Genomic DNA, 22,062 nt, shown 5'->3' with positions numbered 1-22,062 from the left:
TGGCAGGTGTTAGCTCAGGGTTGATCTTCCTCACAAAAAAAAAAAAAAAAAGAAGAGGGAAAAGCTAAGGTGATTCAAGGCTCCAATCCTGATCCCCAATCCTGAATTCCCAGATGAACATTGTGATCATTCCTAGAAACGGGACTCAGGAGTATGAGCTCCTGGAGAGGGCTGGGAAGATGGACTGAGGTCTGTGCATGCTGAATGTGAGGTCCAAGGGCAACACAGAGGTGGGATGCCTGGCAGGCTATGAGAAATGTGTAGGACTGATCTGAAGAATGAAGTTGACTCAGTCAGTCATTGGTCCCCCAAATACTTATCAAGCTCAACAATATACCAGATACTGTGTCAGGTGCTGAGGATATAAAGTTGAATGGAACAACTCTGCCCTCCAGAAACTCAGAGATGAGCATTTGGGAGATGTTTTCATGGAGGTGCCAGTGGCCTCGAGGTACAGCTAAAGCTGCCAGGAGGAGCTATAGCGAGAGAGCAGAGAATGAGGTTCAGGGCAGAACCTTGGTGAAGGCCCATTTCCAGGGTGCCAGGTAAGGAGATGTGGCAGAGACAGAGGCAAGTTGTCAGAACAGTGGCAGGAGACCAAGGGTGTGATGGTGCCGGCAGCACACAGGCACTGAGTGAACATGAGTGACTGATGAATGAATAAGTGAAGGAACCAATACAAGGCCCCGGGCTTTATTCATGCTGTTCCCTCTGCCCAGCATGTCTTTCATCCCTAATATTTATCTAACATCTGTTTGTCATCTCTAGAAGCTTCCCCTGATCCTCCAAATCTGGGTGACGTACTAGTTCTGTGTGTTCCCATAACACCTATGCTTTACAATGTGTGTTTCCCAGTGGGGGATGCTCTTCCCATCTACTTGTCTATCTCTCTAGATTGTGAGCAACTTGAGGGCAGTGCCTGTGTCTTTTTTATTCTGTATCTTCCTTTCCAGTTTCACGCTGTGCTCAATACAGGTTTGTTGGATGGACGGATAGACGGATAGATAGACAGATGTTTGGATGGATGGACGGAGAGATGTTTAAATGGATGATGGATACACGGACGGATGGATGGATGGATGGACGGATGGACGGATGGATGGACAGATTGATGAATGGATGGATGCATAGGTGGGTGGGTGGATAGATGGATGAACAGGTAGGTTGATAGATAGACAGATGAACAGGTAGGTGGATGGAACAACTCAAAACTCTCACCTTGGAACCAAGGACTTCAGATGATTATACAGAGATTGAATATACCAGCTACCTTCCTCCACATGCCGAAAGGATACGTAGCCAGGGACAGTGGCCAGGCCAAGAAGGAAATCCGCCTCAACAGGAATACTGTCCTGAAGGGAAGGGGTCGCATTCTCAGGATTTATAGCATCTGCCACAATGGATACAGAAGGTTGTATCTTTTCACCTTGACAGGCCTGGATGAAAAAGAGCTTGGGTTTGTGAGCCAGACCAGGGCACTGCTGGGCTGTAAAGTGAGACATGATCTCCCGAATGGGAATGAGGGCCTCATCTGAAGAGTAGACAGCTCCAAATTCCCCATGGGTCAGAACACAGAACACGAAGCAGTCTCCATTAGCATGGCCCGGAAGGCTCTTATATTTCTGCAGAATCTCATCCAGGTGCCCTTTAGTCACATTATCATATCTCTGCACCTTGAACCCAAGCCACTGAAACACGTGCCTCAGGCAGTCTGTAAAGAAAAGGAGAGAAAGGGGAAATAATGAATTGAAATCGAGTGTAGTGAAATAAAACGAAGGGGTGAAACAATGCTGATAGTTACAAAAATGGCACAGCAAATAGCCTGACGCTTTGGATTTTTTTACTTTCATAACTATAAAATTTTACAATGAACCTGCCTGTCTGTAGGACCCCCGTGCTATCACAGTGGTCCTGAGAGTCAGCAGAGGCCTGAGTTTCATCCTGTTTCACAGATGAGGAAGCTGAGGCCTGTGACCCTCCCATGGTGCAGACCCACTTAGCTGTGCAGCCAGAGCTCAACCCAGGTTTTCTCGTGCTGACCCAGCATGCTCTCCCCCAAGCCACAGAGCCGTAAACGGTCAGGGACTCTTGTCCTCTCCAAGCAGGTTGGTGACACCCCAGGCGTGATGGTCTGAATGTTTGTGTCCCCCCCAAATTCATATGTTGACATCCTAACCCCCAAGGTGCCAGTATGAGGAAGCGGGGTCTTTGGGAGGTGATTAGGTCATGGGGGTGGGGCCCATAAAGAGACGTCAGAGAGCTCTCTCGCCCCTTCTGCCACGTTAGGTTACAGCGAGAAGACGGCCGTCTAAGAAGCAGGTTCTCACCAGAGCCTTGATCTCGGACTTCCCAGTGTCCAGAATCATGAGAAATGATGTTTGTTGTTTAAAAGCCGTTTTTGTCGTTAGTGCCCTGAGTAGATTCAGAGCCTAGTGACCCTGTGGATAGCAGAGCGGAGACTTGCCCAGTCTTTCTGCGCCATCCTCTCCCCTTCCGGCGCTCTGTCAGACAGTGCTCTGCTGCTATTCACAGGGTGTTCAGGGCCAGTTTTCTCAGAAGTGGGTGGCCAGGTCCTTCTTCCTAGTCTGTCTTAGTCTGGAAGCACCACTGAAACCTGTCCACCATGGGTGACCCTGCTGGGATCTGAAATAATGGTGGCAGAGCTTTCGGCATCACAGCAACATGCAGCCGCCACAGTATGACAACCGACAGACGGGTGGTGTGGTTCCTTCACCAGACACTCCCCACGGGAGTGATAGCACTGACTCTTAACCACTAGACCACCAGGGCTGGCTTTATAAGCCATCTAGTTTACAGTATTTTGTTATAGCAGACCAGATGGACTTATACACCAGGAGTATAAAAGAGGCTTAGAAATATTTATGATATCATCCTTATATGTAGATTTACAGAAAGAAAATGTGAAAATAAAAAATGATTTTAAGATCCCCACCTTGCATTTGATACACTATCAAATGCAGACTTTCTTCTTACCAGCATCTTTATTGGTCCCTCGTCTGTCTGACAGTGTAGTAAAGCTGTGGTTGTTGACAACAACACAGTGGCCTCTATGCGTCCCATCCATCCTGTACAAGGCTGATCCTTGAAAGAAAGGATCCTTGAAAGAAGAAGATATAGAACCACTTTTTAAGATAATAACAACAATAAACAAACACATAGAGACAGAGATTGGATTGGTGGTTACCAGAGGGGAAGGGGGGAGGGAGGAGGGCAAAAGGGATAATTCGGCACATGTGTGTGGTGATGGGTTGTAATTAGTATTTGGGTGGTGAACATGATGTAGTCTATGCAGAAATAGAAGTATAATGATGTACACCTGAAATTTATACAATGTTATAAACCAATGTTACTGCAATAAACAAAAAAATAAAGGTCACAAGGGATCAAAAAAAAAAAAGAACCACTTTTTAGAGAATCCTCATTTTAAGGGTTTAATGTTTCTAACCAACCACTCCATTCATCAGTACCAAAGGCAGAGAGTTCTCAAGATCCTGGTCCTGGTCTGGAATTAATCCATTAACTCCAAGGCGGAATGCCAGGTCCTGATTAAAATTCAGACTTCACCTGGTTTGACCACAGAATGTCAATTAGTGTTAAATAACAGAATACGTATTTGAAACTTGGCAAACCCAGGGTTTATGCAAAAGCATCCTCCCTTTTGGATCAGCAAAGTGAAGAAAGCATAGGGAAGGATCTAACAAGACAACAGAAATATCAAATGGCAATTTTTTTTTCAGATGGTAGGATGCTGGAGTGATCTGATTCCTCCAAAAACAGAGAAATCTCTTTTGTAGAGATCACAGTAGGAATTTAAAAATATGTGCAATTATTTTTGAAGGCTATTGTAAACAGCATGTGATTATAAATGAGTTGGCTTCAGTGCAGCTAAAACGTGGCTAAAATGACCACCTGAAAATACGGTACATATTTGATCCAAGCAGAAAAGAAGTGGCTTCAGTCAATAAAAAAGAAATACCTCTCTCTGGAAATAATTCAAAGGGTATGCATGACTGAAAGAGCAACAGCTTCACCTCCACAGCCAAAGGTGAACACACTTCTGATTGTTCTAGGAAAGGTGGGAAGGACAGAGAATCAGAGAGAGAGGAAGAAGCAGCAAGACAGAGACAAGCAGCTCTGAGCCCTCACAGTCATTAAAGGCTGGACCCTAGTTGAGAAGACCTGGAGAAACTGTCCAAACCTTCGTGCTGGTTTCAAAAGTTAGAGTGTCAGCAGATGCTCCCAACTTCTCCATGGAAACTGGGGTTGCTCTGCCTCCTAGAAAGGGAAGTACTCAGACTCTTCAAATATCTTCCCCCAAACACTTAGATTTCCTTGCAGATGATGGGTGGGGAGTCAAGAGCACATGAGTCATCAGCTCAAGTGTTCCTGGTAGAAAGCTTAGTTGGGTTGAGTCAGCATCTATCTGTCACTGGATCTAGAGAGGCTGGCAGACACCAAAAAAGAAAGGAAAAGAAAAGAAAGGCCCAGAGACCCAACTTGGGCAGGTCAAAAACCACCACTGCCCTGGGGTTAACTGAGTCACACCTTTGGCCTTGGCTGAGGACAGCACTGCTTTGAAGAGTGCCTGCAAAGTCCCCGGTTCCTCTGGATAAGAATCCACCACAGAAAGGAAGCAGCAGATGCGTTATTGTCACATGACAGTAACAGGAAAGTGTAACTTGAAGCTTTTCTTCTCCCACACACGGCAGGCTCTCAGTAGAATCCAGCAAGCTCTGCCCTTGTCTCTGAGGCCTGAGTTAGTGATTAACTTCCGTGAAGGGTCAGTCCTGGGGGGTCAGCTCAGGCTGAGCGAGTCCGGTATCCCCCAGACCAGAGAACAGACCAAAAGGGACCCCAGCTGCGGTCGTACAGAGCACTGTAAATTCCTCCTCACCTTGGGAGAAGGAAGTCATGTCTAAACTTTGAAATCGCAGAATTGCAAAACTGAAAGACACTTGCTTGTTTTTCAGAGAAGTGAAGCTGTTGCCTGTGCTCCTGTAGCTACGCAGTGGAGAGCCCCTTGGGAGGGGGAGTGCTGGGGGGACTGCTGGGTTCAAATCTCCACTCCTTTCTAGCTCGTGACCTTCAGCAAAGCACCAGACCTCTTAGGTCTCGGTTTCCTCATCATTAGGTGAGAACAACAGTGGACCCACTCCTGGTGACTGGAGGATTAGATGAGAGAAGCCCTAGACAGCTCTTAGAGCAGCGCCTGGCACATGACCAGTGCTCAGTAATGGTCACTGGTCACTCTCATCAACATCAGATCATGCAACCTCCCAGTTAGGTAGAAAGAGAGATTCCTAGGAAAGTGGGGTGTGTTGGATTCTGAAGTTTAAATTTGCAGAAAAAAATGAGATATGGGCTCCGATAAACTTCATCACCGAGAGATTACACCAAAAACCTGTCTGTTCAATAGCAGTTTAGCCCAGTGGCAGATTCTGGAATATTTTCCTGAGGTCATGGTTTCTGCGCAAAGATTCAGGGCACTAAACACACCACTGCCAAGTCCCTCCCTCTGGCCTCTCTCACTCTGAAACACACAAGCAGCATCTGGAACCACACCACACCAGATGTCCCCTCAGACTCAACATTCTGCCCTGTCACTGCTGGCCTGGGGTTCCAGCCCCACCTGGGGTTCCTTCCCTCCCCACGGAGGGTGACCTAATTCTGAAGGGTGCAGGGAGAGCAGGTGCCTGTATTCCCAGATGCTGCTATGTGAGGCTTTCCGAGTAGATATCACCCAGCCCCTTCCACCCTCCCATAGAAAAGCTTGGTAAAAGCCATGCATTCAGTGGCTTGCCCTGAACTCAGATCAGAAATGAATTCTCCACTAACTTGTAAAACTTCTCCCAAGACACCTCGAATTGCTTGGTATCCAGTAAACATATCTATTCCCACCATGCTGATCCAGGTCATAAAGAGCATATGAGAAACACCCGCCCCTACTCCCGCAGGCTGGCTTGCCAGGCCCCTCCTGTTGAGGAAACAGGAAATGCAGGAAATTCACACAGTTAGGACGACTGCCAAAAATCTAGAGTAGATGCAGAGAAGGACAGATACCTAATCCCCAGTCATAGAAAAGGTCACCCATAGGTGACAAGAAGAGAATTAACTCCCTCCTTCCAAAGGGGAAGGTTCACAAAGACACTGTGGCAAAAATACGATATGACGCGTGCACAGGGATGTTTATTTACTGCAGCATTATTTGGAATAACCCAAGACTGGAACTAACCCTCATGCCACAGGAAGGAGTGGCTGAAAGAACTGTGGGGCATCCCCACGCACGTAGGCAGCAGAAGACAATCTCTGTACACTTCTCGGGAGACACTGTTACCCGAAGGAAGCGAGGTGAAGGTTAGTATTTTAGGGTGCTACCTCTTTTACAGCAAAGGGGAGAGATGGGTGTTTTTTTCCAAAAGAAACAATAGGATAAATTAAAAAACTAATAAAGTGGTTCTCTATGTGGGAGGGGAAGGGACAGGGACACAGTGCAGACTTCTCTGAGTCCTCAAGTTACAGTTTTTACTTTGGGCCTACATAAATATTTTACATAATTAAATACAAAATTGACACATAGTCTAGGGCCCTCATGTTTTCTGCATTGTCCTCCCCATCCACACCACCACCACCGCCCCCAGCCGCTACCCTGCAGCAGAAAGCCCCAAAGGAGGCATGACCAACGTGTTCTGGGGAGGGGCTGACCTGGCACTGGCTGGGTGGTGGGCAGGGCCAGGAGTCCTGTCTGAGGTGACCACCGCCCAGTCACTGGGGATGCCTTCCTGCTGGAGCCCACCAGGCTTCTGGCTGCAGGATGGTGACTCATCTTCACGCCAGACCAAAGCTGCACCACCTCACCCCAAGGCTGCACAATGCCAGAATTCCCCAGCCCCAAGGGAACCAACGCAGAGGACATTTAGTTTCACTTTCCAAAAGACTTCCTGCCTTTCTTCTCACAAGGCACATTTCCTTTCCTTGAGAATCCTAGAGTCCTTCTCAGTGACATCAAAGGGCCAGGCAAGCTGTTTTCTGAGTTTTCTAGTTCGTTTTGAAAGTAGTTGAGCGAATTTTCTGGGACTCAGGGCATCACAGATGCAGCAGCAGGCTCTGCCAGCATCTCCAGGCCCCAGGTGTCTTTGATTTGTCTCCTCCCTGTGCTGATAAAATCAGACAAAACAGGGACTAGGAATAGGTTTTAAGGTCTGCCTGGCTCTCTTTCTCTGGGAATGTGAAACCAGGGGCCAACTTGCTTTTAACTATACTCAGTTGTCTGTTTGCAAAAGTAGTTAGATATTGCATTACGAAAGCCCACCCTATAGATAACATCTCTGATGCCTGGGTCACCAGGATAAGGGGTGCTTAAGTTTTTCAGGAACTGTAAGTCGACTCCTTGTCCAGTTCAGGTTATTTAAGAGCACCGACTTATCAACGGGGCCTGTGCGGATGACCAAGAGGTGACCATTTGACCTTAGGGAGCCAAAAACTCCACCCTCAGTTTATGCTAATACCACCATTTTGTGAACATGCGTCCTATGAAGAGCCATGAAGCTTGACTACGCTTGTGCAGATCATCAATTCTCTCACTTTTCCTTACCTCCAATCATCTATCCGCACACTTCAGACCACCCTGCCTGCTTTATCCCATAAATATCCCTAACTGTCATTTTTGGGGAGGCGGATTTGAGATTTGTTCTCCCATCTCCTCGCTTGGCTGCCTTGTGAATAAACCCTTTCTCTGCTGCAAAGTCGTCGTCTCAGTGATTGGCATATTGTGCAACATGCAATACAAACCTGGTTAGGTAACAAATGTTACATCCTCTATGCCTGGTCTTCTTTCAACTGTTTTCAAGAGGAGTCCAGAAAGGCCTTAAAAAGAAGCTGTTTTAGCTGACTACACATTCTTCTCAAGCGCGCATGGAACATTCTCTAGGATAGACCATATGTTGGGAAACAAAGCAAGCCTCAATAAATTTAAGAAGATTGAAATCATAACAAGCATCTTTTCAGACCATAAGGCTATGAAACTGGAAATGAACCATGAAAAAAAAACTGGGAAAGTGACAAAAATGTGGAGATTAAACAACATGCTACTGAACAACCAATGGGTCATTGATGAAATTAAAGGAGAAATCAAAAACTATCTGGAAACAAACGAAAATGATAATATGCCATATCAAACCATATGGGATGCAGCAAAAGCGGTCCTGAGAGGGAAACTCATAGCGATACAAGCCCACCTTAACAAACAAGAAAAAGCCCAAATAGGCAACCTTAAATTACACCTAACAGAACTAGAAAAAGAAGAACAAACAAAGCCCAAAGCCAGCAGAAGGAGAGAAATAATAAAAATCAGAGCAGAAATAAATGAAATTGAGACCAAAAAACCAGTAGAAATGATTAATGAAACAAAGAGTTGGTTCTTCGTGAAGATAAACAAAATCGACAAACCCTTAGCCAGGCTTACTAAGAAAAAAGAGAAAAGGCTCAAGTAAATAAAATTAGAAATGAAAGAGGAGAAATTACAATGGATACCATGGAAATACAGAGGATTATAAGAGAATACTATGAGAAATTATATGCCAACAAATTGGACAATCTAGAAGAAATGGATAAATTCTTAGACTTATACAACCTCCCAAAATTGAACCAAGAAGAAATGGAGACTCTGAATAGACCAATAACAAGTAAAGAGATTGAAATAGTAATCAAAAACCTCCCAAAAAATAAAAGTCCAGGACCAGATGGCTTCTCCAGTGAATTTTACCAAACATTCAAAGAAGATTTAATACCCATCCTTCTTAAACTATTCCAAAAAATAGAGGAAGATGGAACACTTCCTAAATCATTTTACGAGGCCAACATCACCCTGATACCAAAACCAGACAAAGACAATACAAAGAAAGAAAATTACAGGCCAATATCGCTGATGAACATTGATGCAAAAATCCTCAACAAAATATTGGCAAACCGAATACAACAATACATTAAAAAGATCATACACCATGATCAAGTGGGATTTATACCAGGGACGCAGGGATGGTTCAACATCCGCAAATCAATCAACGTGATACATCACATCAACAAAACAAAGAATAAAAACCACATGATCATCTCAATAGACGCAGAGAAGGCATTTGACAAGATACAACATCCATTTATGATAAAAACTCTCAATAAAATGGGAATAGAAGGAAAGTACCTCAACATGATAAAGGCCATATATGACAAACCCACAGCCAACATCATACTCAACGGGGAAAGACTGAAAGCCATTCCTCTGAGAACAGGAACGAGGCAGGGCTGCCCACTCTCACCACTCCTGTTCAACATAGTACTGGAGGTTTTGGCCAGAGCAATTAGGCAAGAAAAAGGAATAAAAGGAATCCAAATAGGTAACGAAGAAGTGAAACTCTCACTATTTGCAGATGACATGATTGTATATATAGAAAACCCTAAAGAATCTGTTGGAAAACTATTAGAAACAATCAACAACTACAGCAAAGTTGCAGGGTACAAAATCAATCTACAAAAATCAGTTGCATTTCTATATGCTAATAATGAACTAACAGAAAGAGAGCTCAAAAAGATAATACCATTTACAATTGCATCAAAAAGAATAAAATACCTAGGAATAAATCTTACCAAGGAGGTGAAGGACCTATACAATGAGAACTACAAGACATTATTGAAAGAAATCCATGATGACATAAAGAAATGGAAAGATATCACATGCACGTGGATTGGAAGAATAAACATAGTTTAAATGTCTATATTACCTAAAGCAATCTACAGATTCAATGCAATCCCAATCAGAATCCCAATGACATTCTTCACAGAAATAGAAAAAAGAATACTAAAATTTATATGGGGCAACAAAAGACCCCGAATAGCTAAAGAAATCCTAAAAAAAAAGAACAAAGCAGGAGGCATCACAATCCCTGACTTCAAAACATACTACAAAGCAATAGTAATCAAAACAGCATGGTACTGGTACAAAAACAGACACACAGATCAATGGAACAGAATTGAAAGCCCAGAAATAAAACCACACATATACGGACAGCTAATTTTTGACAAAGGTGATAAGAACATGCAATGGAGAAATGAAAGTCTCTGCAATAAATGGTGTTGGGAAAACTGGACAGCCACATGCAAAAGAATGAAAGTGGACCATGTGCTATCGCCATTCACAAAAATTAACTCAAAATGGATCAAAGACCTGAAGGTGAGACCTGAAACTATAAAACTCATAGAAGAAAATATAGGCAACACACTATTTGACATTGATTTTAAAGGAATCTTTTCGGATGACATGCCTACCCAGACTAGGGAAACTAAAGAAAAAATAAACAAGTGGGACTTTATCAGATTAAAGACCTTTTATAAGACAAATGAAACCAGAATCAAGATGAACAGACAACCAACCAGCTGGGAGAGAATATTTGCAAAACATACATCTGACAAGGGGTTGATCTCCGTAATATATAAAGAACTCACACAACTGAACAACAAAAAAACAAACAACCCGATCAAAAAATGGGCAGAGGAAATGAACAGACACTTCTCCAAGGAAGATATACAGATGGCCAATAGGCACATGAAAAGATGCACAACATCACTAATCATCAGGGAAATGCAAATCAAAACAACACTAAGATACCACCTCACGCCCGTTAGAATGGCTATAATCACCAAGACAAAAAACAACAAATGTTGGAGAAGATGTGGAGAAACAGGAACCCTCATACACAGCTGGTGGGAATGCAAATTGGTGCAGCCTCTATGGAAAACGGTATGGAGATTCCTCAAAGAATTAAAAATAGAGATGCCCTATGATCCAGCCATCCCACTACTGGGAATCTATCCAACACACCTGAAATCAACAATCCAAAGAGGCTTATGCACCCCTATGTTCATTGCAGCATTATTCACCATAGCCAAGAAGTGGAAGCAACCTAAGTGTCCCTCGACTGACGATTGGGTTAAGAAAATGTGGTATATATATACAATGGAATACTACTCAGCCATAAAAAAAGACAAAATCGTCCCATTTGCAACAACATGGATGGGCCTGGAGCGTATTATGTTAAGTGAAATAAGCCAGAAAGAGAAAGACAAACATTGTATGATCTCACTCATATGTGGAATATAAACCAACACGTGGACAGAGAAAACTGGACTGTGGTTACCAGGGGCAGTGGGGGTGGGTGGTGGGCACAAGGGGTGAAGGGAGTCATATATATGGTGATGGACAAACAAAAATGTACAACCCAAAATTTCACAATGTTAGAAACCATTAAAACATCAATAAAAAAAAAAAAAAAAGAAGCTATTTTACAGCTCCTCAATAGAGAGGCATGCCTCTTTAAGAAAATCCTATGCCACACTAAAAAATATTGATTTGGTTTTTAAACAAATCAGGGGCTGTTGCTTGAAATACAGAGTTTCTTCTCATTAAATTCAATTGTTGGCAGTGCTCTTTTATGTAAGAAAACCTCTCAGCTGCATATGAAACATGAGATGATTTACTTTTATTTTATCCATTACTTCATGGAAAGCAGAGTTGCCTAGATAACTTTGTGTGTGTGTGTGTGAGGAAGATCAGCCCTGAGCTAACATCTGCCAATCCTCCTCTTTTTGTTGAGGAAGACTGGCCCTGGGCTAACATCCATGCCCATCTTCCTCCACTTTATATGGGACGCCGCCACAGCATGGCTTGACAAGCGGTGCGTTGGTGCACGCCCAGGATCCAAACCTGCGAACCCCGGGGCGCCGCAGCGGAGCGCACACACTTAACCACTTGCCCCACCAGGCCAGCCCCACTAGATAACTTTTAAGACACCTTCCAACCCTGAGAGTCTATGAGAATATGCATAAAGTGAGGTGCAGCCCCCCCAAATCCTCCTGCACTCCCACCACCACAAATGGCCCCCATCCTCATCTGGCCATGGCCACAATCATCTAATGTCAGCAAAGAGCAGTGCTTCAGAGACCAAGGCTGAGCCACACCCTCAGAAACCACTGAATTTCTCAGAGCAAAGTCCTGTGTGTGTGTGAGTGTTTTCTACATGATGTCAGTATCTGAGCACAAAACTATTTGAAAAAGTGTGTGGGGGAAGAATTAAGTGTAGTAGGCAAAAAAAACTTCTAGAGGAGAAAGAAAGGCTCTTGCTTACAGTCAAATGCTGAGTGATGACTTAAAAATATGGAGGGAATACTGGAGTTTGAAAATCATTGCTTTTCAATAAACATAGTAAATGCGGAATCACAGAAGAATCGTCAATGGATGCTCAATCTAGGGGGAAATTTGTGATGGGGAGTAGGACATTGGCACGGTCTTAAAATGTCTCCCCACAACTTGCTTATTAGTTGCAAGGGAAAAAATAGTAACTATAAAAAATTAACTATATAGGGAAGCAATCAGACAACACCTGGGCCAAAAAATCAAAATTAGCATCACGAATGGGGGGGTGGATGGACATCATGTGCCTCCAGATGTGATGCGCTGAGAAAGATACAGTATCATTGATGTAATAGTCTGGTCAGAATATATAGCTTAAATCTAATCATGAGGCAACACCACACACACCAAAAATGAGGAAAATTCTATTTTTTTATAAAAGGCAGGGGGAATAACTGTATTCTTCAAAAGTGTCAATACCATAAAAGAGGAAGAAAAGTTGTGGAAATGTTCGAGATTAAAGGAGACTAAGAGGGCCGGCCCCGTGGCTTAGTGGTTAAGTGCGCGTGCTCCGCTGCTGGCGGCCCAGGTTCAGATCCCGGGCGCGCACCGAAGCACCGCTTCTCCGGCCATGCTGAGGCCGCGTGCCACATACAGCAGCTAGGAGGATGTGCAGCTATGACATACAACTATCTACTGGGGCTTTGGGGGAAAAAATAAATAAATAAATAAAATTAATAAAGGAGACTAAGAGACATGACAACTAAATACAATATATGATCCTAGATTGAATTATGCACTGGAGGGGAAAAAGGCTATAAAGAATATTATTGGTTGGGCCAGCCCGGTGGCGCAGCGGTTAAGTTCAAGCGTTCTGCTTTGGTGGCCTGGGGTTCACCCGTTCGGATCCTGGACTCAGATGTACTCACCACTCATCAAGCCATGCTGAGGCAGTGGCCCACATAGAAGAGCTACAACTCCACAGCTATGATACACAACTACCCACTGGGGCTTTGGGAAGAAAAAAAAAGGGGGAAGATTGGCAACAGATGTTAGCGCAGGGTCAATCTTCCCGAAAAAAAAAAGAGGGGCCAGCCCAGTGTCGTAGCAGTTAAGTTCGAGCGTTCTGCTTTGGTGGCCCAGGGTTCGCAGGTTCAGATCCCAGGTGAGAACCGATGCACCACTTATCAAGCCATGTTGTGGCAGGCGTCCCATATATAAAATGGAGGAAGATGGGCACGGATGTTAGCCCAGGACCAATCTTCCTCAGCAAAAAGATGAGGATTGGCAACAGATGTTAGCTCAGGGCTAATCTTCCTCACAAAAAAAATTAATTAATTAATTAATTAATTAATTAAAAAAAGAATATTATTGGGTCAACAGACAAAATTGAAATATGGACCTTATACTTGATGAAAGTATTGTATTAATTTAACTTCACTGGCGTTGCTAAATGTACTATAATTCTGTGAAAGGATTTCCTTATTCTTAGAAAATACACACTGAAGTATTTAGGGATAAAGAGCCATAATGTATGCAAGTTACTCTCAAAAAGTTCAGAAAGAAATTATGGGGCCAGCCCCATGGCTTAGCAGTTAAGTGTGCCCACTTCGCTACTGGCGGCCCGGGTTCGGATCCAGGCACCCACCGATGCACGGCTTCTCCGGCCATGCTGAGGCCGCGTCCCACATACAGCAACTAGAAGGATGTGCAACTATGACATACAACTATCTACTGGGACTTTGGGGAAAAAAAAGGAGGAGGAGTGGCAATAGATGTTAGCTCAGAGCCGGTCTTCCTCAGCAAAAAGAGGAGGATTAGCACGGATGTTAGCTCAGGTCTGATCTTCCTAACAACAACAAAAAAAAAACGGGAAATTATGTGTGTGTGTGTATAGATAGATAGGTAAAGATAGAGCATGCAAAGGATTCAGTAAATAAGATAAAAGTCAACAACAGGCAGGTGAATCTGCATAAACAGTATACAGTGTTGTATTATTTGCATTCTTTCAACTTTTCTATAACATTGAAATTATTCCAAATTTAAAAATAAAAAATTATAACTGTAAAAATATGAAGCCATGGGGCTGGCCCAGTGGTGTAGCGGTTAAGCGTGAGCGCTCTGCTTTGGCAGCCCGGGGTTCGCTGTTTCAGATCCCGGTCGAGCATCGATGCACCGCTTGTCAAGCCATGCTGTGGCAGCGTCCCATATAAAGTAGAGGAAGATGGGCATGGATGTCAGCCCAGGGCCAGTCTTCCTCAACAAAAAGAGGAGGATTGGCATCGAATGTCAGCTCAGGGCTAGTCTTACTCATAAAAAAATATATATATACAAAGCCATGAAAGCAGTAAAGAAGATATGAAAGGATTTTTAAGAATAAAAAATAAAACTTCCACAAACAACGCAATTAAAAAATAGACAGAGGGCTTGAATAGACATTTCCCCAAAGAAGATACACAAATGGCCAAGAAGCACATGAAAAGATGCTCAACATCACTAACCATCAGGGAAATGCAAATCAAAACTGCAATGAGATACCACCTCATACCCATTAGAATGACTAGTATCAGAAACCAAGAAAATAAAAAGTGTTGGTGAGATGTAGAGAAATTGGAACCCTTGTGCACTGTTGGTAGAAATGCAAAAGGACACAGCTGCTATGGAAAACAGTATGTTGGTTCCTCAAAAAGTGAAATATAGAATTACCATACGATCAAGCAATTCCACTTCTGGGTATTTACCCAAAAGAACTGAAAGCAGGGTCTCAAAAAGATATTTGTACACTCATCTTCACAGCAGTATTATTCACAATAGCCAAAAGGTAGAAGCAACCCAAGTGTCTATCAGTGGATGAATGAATAAACAAAATGTGGTATATACACACAACGGAATATCATTCAGCCTTAAAAAGGAGGAAAATTGTGACATGGATGAACCTTGAGGACATTATACTAAGTGAAATAAGCCAGTCACAAAGACAAATACTACAAATATCGAATCAATACATTTTATACCTGAAACTAATTTAATGTTACATATCAATTATACCTCAACAAACAAACAAAAAATAAGGTTCAAGGATTAAAAAAAAAAGACAAATACTGTATGATTCCACTTATATGAGGTACCTAGAAGAATCAAATTCATAGGGACAGAAAGTAGACTAGTGGTTGCCAGGGGCTGGTGGAAGGGTGGAACAGGGAGTTACTGTTTTTTTGTTTTTTGGGTTTTTTTTTTGTGAGGAAGATCAGCCCTGAGCTAACATCCGTGCTAATCCTCCTCTTTTTGCTGAGGAAGACCGGCTCTGAGCTAACATCTATTGCCAGTCCTCCTCCTTTTTCTTCCCCAAAGCGCCAGTAGATAGTTGTGTGTCATAGCTGCACATCCTGCTAGCTGCCGCATGTGGGACGCGGCCTCAGCATGGCCGGAGAAGCGGCGCGTCGGCGCGAGCCCGGATCCGAACCCGGGCCGCCAGCAGCAGAGCGCTCACATCCAACCGCTAAACCACGGGGCCGGCCCCAGGGAGTTACTGTTTAATGGATGTAGAGTTTCAGTTTTGCAAGATAAAAAGAGTTCTGGAGATAGGTTACACAACAATGTGAACGTGCTGGGCAGTACTGAACCGTGCACTTAAAAATGGTCAAGAGATAAATTTTATGTTACTTGTATTTTACCACAATTAAAAAAAAAACAAAACAAAAAATACCAAGGCCAAGCTAACTTCATTGATGCTGACAGATGCTGGCAAAACAGAACTGCCCAAGTCCACTGGGAAGCAACCTCAACCCCAGAGAAGAATGTTGTATGTCTCCCAAGGATCATGATCATGTTGTGAGGAACAGATTGCAAGTTCGGCCAACATTTCCCCCTCAACCCACCCTTCCATTGCTGGGCACTACAGGAACCCACCCAATGTCTCCCCCTCAACCCACCCTTCCATTGCTGGGCACTACAGGAACCCACCCAATGTCTCCCCCTCAACCCACCCTTCCATTGCTGGGCACTACAGGAACCCAGGTCTTGCCCTCTGGGGGGGACACACTACATATTTGTGGTGCCTAGGGCAAAATAAAAATGTGAGGTTCCTCGTTCATACATTATTAAGAATTTCAAAACAGTGACAGCTGAGCATTGAAAAAGTATGGACCCGGTGTGACTGCTCAGGCCGCACCCCCTGAAGTTGGCCCGATAGAGTCTCACAGATAAGAATAGAATGATTTCAAAGCAACCCAGTGGTGACTGGAGTCAGCTCAGACCAGTTAGGGAGAGCCAATTGCTAGATTTTCAGAAATTCTGCAATCCAGTTGATGTCATGTTGGTAGCTTGAAATCAGCCATGGTGGCAATATTTACACCAAACGCTACAAATCAGGGCCTCTCTCTCTCTTTTTTGAGGGGTTTGGTGGTGGAGTTGGTGGTTAAACATTTCCCAACACACCAGCGAACCTACCGGTAAGGCTCTGAAGATTTGTTTAATGTCCGAACGGGAAAACAGTTCCTCCTCTGCTGGATCCAACAACTCAGTTTCCTTGTCTACGGGAGGTGTCACTACCTGGGAGGCTGGAAATACAACCACAGATGGGGAAACAAAAATCATCTTCTGACTAGCAGCAATGCAAGATAACCAATCATCAAAAGAAATTATTTTACAGGGACCTGTAGCTTTGTAGTGCCATTTACTTAAAGAGGCCCACATATATACCTGGAAAAAATGTGAATTTATAAATTGTTTTTATTTATTGTTATATTTTCATTCCTTGTATTATTATATTTTATTTCTTATTGTTTTTATTATTTTTATAATTTTATTAGTTCCTTAAAATTAGTATATACTTTACTAAATGCTATTTTAGAATTTACAGTGCTTAAAGTGTCAGATAATTGCCAAGTAGAGATTACAAAAGCATTATCTCAAGAAATAAAACCAGAACTCAGACTACAATAGCAAAATGAAAAAGAAAAAAAGAAAGGAAGGAAAAGAAAGAAGGAAAGAAAGAAAAAGAAAAACCACTCAGAAGTGGTTATTAAATAAATGTTACATAATAAAATGTATTTCTATGGAACCGTCAATAAGAATGAGCTATATCTGTATTATATACATGGGAAAATGTCAGATATATTAGGTCAGAATAAAGCAAGTTACAGAATAAGATTAGCATGATCTTAGTTAAATATATATTTGTCTATCTACGCACACATGCACACACAATTATCTCTATATAGAAGAAAGGCTACAAAAATATACTCCAAACAGTGGTTATCTCTGGGGAATGGGCTGGCAGTGGAGGAAGGAGGAGAAGATCTCCTTATATCTTCTACACTCTGTATTGTTGTCATTATTTGCATTTTTATTTAATTTTATTATAATTATTGTACATTATTTTTCGTAATAAATTTAAAATACTAAAGCAAACACCAAGGCTTGGAAGAAAACTCGGAAAGTTATCCAGGTGGCCCTTAAACAGAGTTTGTGTCCTAATCAGATACAATAAACTTTGTCTTTGGATCACAGTCACTTAGAGAAAAGTCTAAAATCTGCACACCTACTATCTTTTCAGTCCTATAGTCCTTCATCCTAAAAGGCAGAATTAGGCGCAAACTCTTAGGACTGCAGAACGTCAAGATTAAAATATTAATTGACACCTATGATATAATAATAATTATATATTTGGTCTCTGCCCCCTTTCCTAGCACACAGCTGCTAAAGCACTTGCAACCTCTGAAGTTGTGTCTTTTGTACGCTAAGGAGAAGTTGGTGCTTGGGGGCTCCTGGATAGCCTCAGGATGGGGGCTGGTTGCCAAGGAACCAACTATGTGATCACAGGGTTAGAACTTTCAGCCCTACCCTAAGACCTCTGGGAAAGGGAGAGGGACTACAGGTTGAATTACTCATAATGGCCAATGATTTAATCAGTTGTGCCTGCATTTGAAGCCTCCATAAAAACCCTAACTGAAGGGGTTTGGAGAGCTTCCAGGTTGGTGAACACGTGGAGGTGCTGGGAGAATGAACTGCCTGGAGAGGGCAGGGAAGCTCCGTGTCCCCTCCCCCATACCTTGCCCTAGGCATCTCTTTCATTTGGCTGTCCTGAGTTGTATCTTTCTATAATAAACCAATAATCTACTAAGTAAACTGTTTTCCTGAGTTCTGTTAGCCATTCTAGCACATTACTGAACCTGAGGAGGGGGTCATGGGAACCCCCAGTTTGTAGCCAAGTCAGACAGAAGCGGTGGATAATCTGGGGACCCACTACTTGCAAGTGGCATCTGAAGTGGGGGGTAGGGCCGGCCCTGTGGCTTGGTGGTTAAGTGTGCGCGCTGCGATGCTGGTGGCCCGGGTTCGGATCCCGGGTGCGCATCGAGGCACCACTTCTCCGTTCATCCTGAGGCCGAGTCCCACATGCAGCAACTAGAAGGATGTGCAGCTACGACACACAACTATCCACTGGGGCTTTGGGGGGAAAAAATAAAATAAATAAAATCTTTGAAGTGGGGGGTAGTCGGGGAACTGAGCCCTTAACTTTCTTTAGTTAGGCTCTGTGCTAACTCCCGTGAGCGTCAGAATGGAATTAAATCCTAGGACATCCAGTTGGTGTCCGCAGAGAATTAGAGAATTTCTTGGTATGGAAAAACGCACACATCTGGGGTCAAAAGTGTTCCAGAAGTGTTGGTGAGATAGTAGTAGAGGAAAACAAGAGTTTTTTCTTTCAACATCCAAAAGAGATCACATAGCAGGTAGGTTGTAGAAAAGAAAAATCAAAGTTAGAATTCTTCTTCTGGGCCGGCCCCGTGGCTTGGTGGTTGAGTGAGCGCGCTCCACTGCTGGCGACCCGGGTTTGGATCCGGGCGTGCACCGACGCCCTGCTTCTCCGGCCATGCTGAGGCCGCGTCCCACATACAGCAACTAGAAGGATGTGCAGCTGTGACACACAACTATCTACTGGGGCGTTCTATAAATAAAAAATCTTTAAAAAAAAAAGAATTCTTCTTCTGATATACAGCTCAGTCCTCAAGACTCACTGAGGCATTTACCACATAAAAATTAGAGTGCCTTCTCCAGAGTTCGAATACCCAAAATAAGATTATTATAATAATAATAATGATTATTATTATTTGACCACCTGCCACACGTTTACTTTGTGTGGGGTACGACATTACAGGAAAATGGCAATGTGATCAGAAAAAAAAGTCTCAGCGTTCAGAGTTCAAGGCAGAGGATTCCAAAAGTACTTCGACATCAACTTCCTGCTTTTTATTTCTCACTGGATAACTTGTTGGTTAGAAGAACTCTTTATTCTTCATAACTTTTACTTATATAATACACTTATTCATTGCTTTGGTTATTGTTGGAGATTTTATCAATTTAACAACAGTATATTTTGTTCCTCAACTCATTTTGTGTTAATAGAATTCTCAGAGAGAAGTTTCATTTGGGCTAGTTTCGTTTTCAGCCAGAGAAATTTGCACACTAGATTGACTCTTCGAATTAAAATATGGGTGTGGTGTAAAAGCTTCATGAGAATATTTATGAGTTTTTATTTATAGCTCTTGTTTAACAGTAGACATATGGACTCAGAAAAACATAAATATTTAGCATATTGACGTATGGGAGGCAGCCAGGTTTGCTTTCTGCCCTGTGTTACTACCTCTGTGTAATACCACAGCATTACTACCTTTACAAGACAAACTGAAAAATAAACAAGAAAATAAAATTCTTCTCTGGTAGTAGTTCCTGAGAATATGAAAGTTTTCATGACTTTCTTCTCTAACAAATATATTCACAACAATATGGATTGAATACTTACTCTGTGCCAGAATGCATTTATAGGAATTACCTCATTTGATCCTCAGAAAAACCCATGAGGTAGGTACTATTGCCATCCCCACTTTACAGATGGCAAAAGAGAGACCTAAAAGGCTAAGGAAAGGCCACTGTACCACTAACAAGTGGAGTCCTGGCAACCAGACTCTAAGACCCCACTCTTAACCCCCAGGCCATCCTGCCTCTTCCGTTTTTATTTCCTTCAAAAAAATTTCCTGTACAGTACTCTCACTCTCATATAAGAATCAGAAGAAAACATTCATCTAAAACTACTCTCACCCGCTAGAATATAAGCTTCCAGAGGGCAGGAGCTTTGCTCTGAAACCTGCTGTATCTCCAACTTCTAAAACAGAGCCTACTACAAAGTAAGCATTCAACAAACGTGTGTGGAATCAACAAATGGGGAGATTTCTGGCTCTCCCAAGACAATATTGTCAGAGTGATGAGTAAACATCATACATGGCCAATTGGTTTAAGTCCCAGGGTCTGGGGCAAGCAAGCAAGCATAAGCTCATTACCTTTCTCTCTCTTATATTTTTCTATCTTTCTCATAAAGTTAGGCATAACTTTTTTGCAGAGATCCTCCAGTAACGTCAGATTATCTTCATCTATTTGAGCTTGTTTCTCCAGATGTGCCAGTAAACTTAGAGAAGTCTGCAAGAGAATCAACAGAGTCACGTTTACACGCCTACGATTATTCATTCATTCATTGAACATCACCTGTGTGGTCACGAGGCACCAGGCTTTGCTCTGATGAATAAGGTAGAGTGTCTATAGTCAGTGAGGTAGATACTATTATAATCCCCATTTTAAATATGAAATAATTGAGGCACAGAGAGGTTCAGTAATTTCTCCGAGGTCACAGAGCCAATAAGTGACAGAGCTCGTATCTGAACTCTGGCAGTTGATGCCAAAGCCCGTCTTATTGACCACTGAGCTATGCTGCCTCTAACTCACAGCTATAAATGATAGAATGAATTAGGGCAGCAGCAAAACAGGGGCACCAAAGAAAGGCGGGGAAAATGTTTTAAGAGAATTTTGTGTTTGTTATTTTAAACGGAAAAAATTCTTAAGTACTCCTGGGAAAAACTGCAAAGCGGCTAGTATTATTTTAATATCGAATTACATATGCGGTAGAAGGCACCATAGTCTTTTCAGTGATAGCAGCTTCTCAATCAGTGTATCAATCTGGTTATGAAAACTATCTACGAACAAAGTTATATTAGGGCCCACAGAAAGGAGCAGCTAATCAGAAAGTGAATATCTAAACAGCATCTAAGTGCACACAGAAGCAGTTAGAGAGGCAGGGGGAGAACTGGGGGAGAAGCCTCCACACATGCTTAATGGCTGAAAAGGGACAGCGCGTTCAGGAATACTGAGAAGCAGCCCTGAGTACAAAGTACGAGTGAGAGCGAGGTCACGGCTGGAACAGAGGGCTGCTTCACGCTGGGAAGGGACACCGTGAGGAGTTTGAGCAAGGGGCCCATGAATCAAGAGGTGCCAGTAGTGATTTTTAAGAAGAACAGTAACACGAACAGATTTGTTTTTAAATAAAAGTCTCGGGGCTAGGTTAAAGGAGGAAATGGATTAGAGAGAAAATATTGGCAGGAAGATGAAATATTCTGGCGAAGAGATAATCTAGACCTGGTCTAAAGCTAGCGGTGGAAATGCAGACGAGCCACTGGATTTGAGAGACATTTCTGAAGTATAATTTGGTGAGTTTGGAGATCAATTGGAAGTGGGTGAACAAATGACGGAAGAGTCAAAGGTGACTTCAAATGGTGACACCATTCATTGATTCATCATTCATCTATTCCACAGAGCTGGCTTCACACAAGCTGCACGCGGGAGGTGATACTTGAATCGTGTCTCAAGGGACAACTAGGCCTTCACAGCCAACAGAGGAAAGGACATTCCAAGCAGAGAAAATTATATGGGAAAAATGATGAGAAACTAAAAATCTGGTTATGAGGAAGCTCATAGTGGCTTCAGCAAGTTTCATTGGAGCGATGGAGGCTGAAGCCATATTGGAATGCACTAGAATG

General features: G+C 42.9%; 1 protein-coding gene across 2 annotated transcripts in view; it reads right to left on the bottom strand.

Moving 5' to 3' along the window:
- The window catches only part of CASP10 (caspase 10), a 37,228-nt gene that overhangs the window by 6,372 nt on the left and 8,794 nt on the right, over positions 1 to 22,062 (bottom strand). The window contains exons 4-7 of one of the 2 annotated variants that reach the window (XM_087435597.1): positions 20,536 to 20,671; positions 16,649 to 16,758; positions 2,995 to 3,118; positions 1,219 to 1,711 (exon numbers count right to left, since the gene is read on the bottom strand). In XM_087435597.1, coding sequence (XP_087291723.1) covers positions 1,219 to 1,711; positions 2,995 to 3,118; positions 16,649 to 16,758; positions 20,536 to 20,671 — 863 coding nt within the window. The remainder of the gene's footprint in view (positions 1 to 1,218; positions 1,712 to 2,994; positions 3,119 to 16,648; positions 16,759 to 20,535; positions 20,672 to 22,062) is intronic. The other variant, XM_087435599.1, reaches the window with a different exon arrangement.

Source organism: Ceratotherium simum, chromosome 9 (genome assembly GCF_057802395.1).
Source record: "Ceratotherium simum simum isolate JZ-2026a chromosome 9, ASM5780239v1, whole genome shotgun sequence".
NCBI lineage: Eukaryota > Metazoa > Chordata > Mammalia > Perissodactyla > Rhinocerotidae > Ceratotherium > Ceratotherium simum.
Note: the sequence above shows the minus strand (reverse complement) of the source record. Positions and strands in the feature narration are given on the sequence as shown.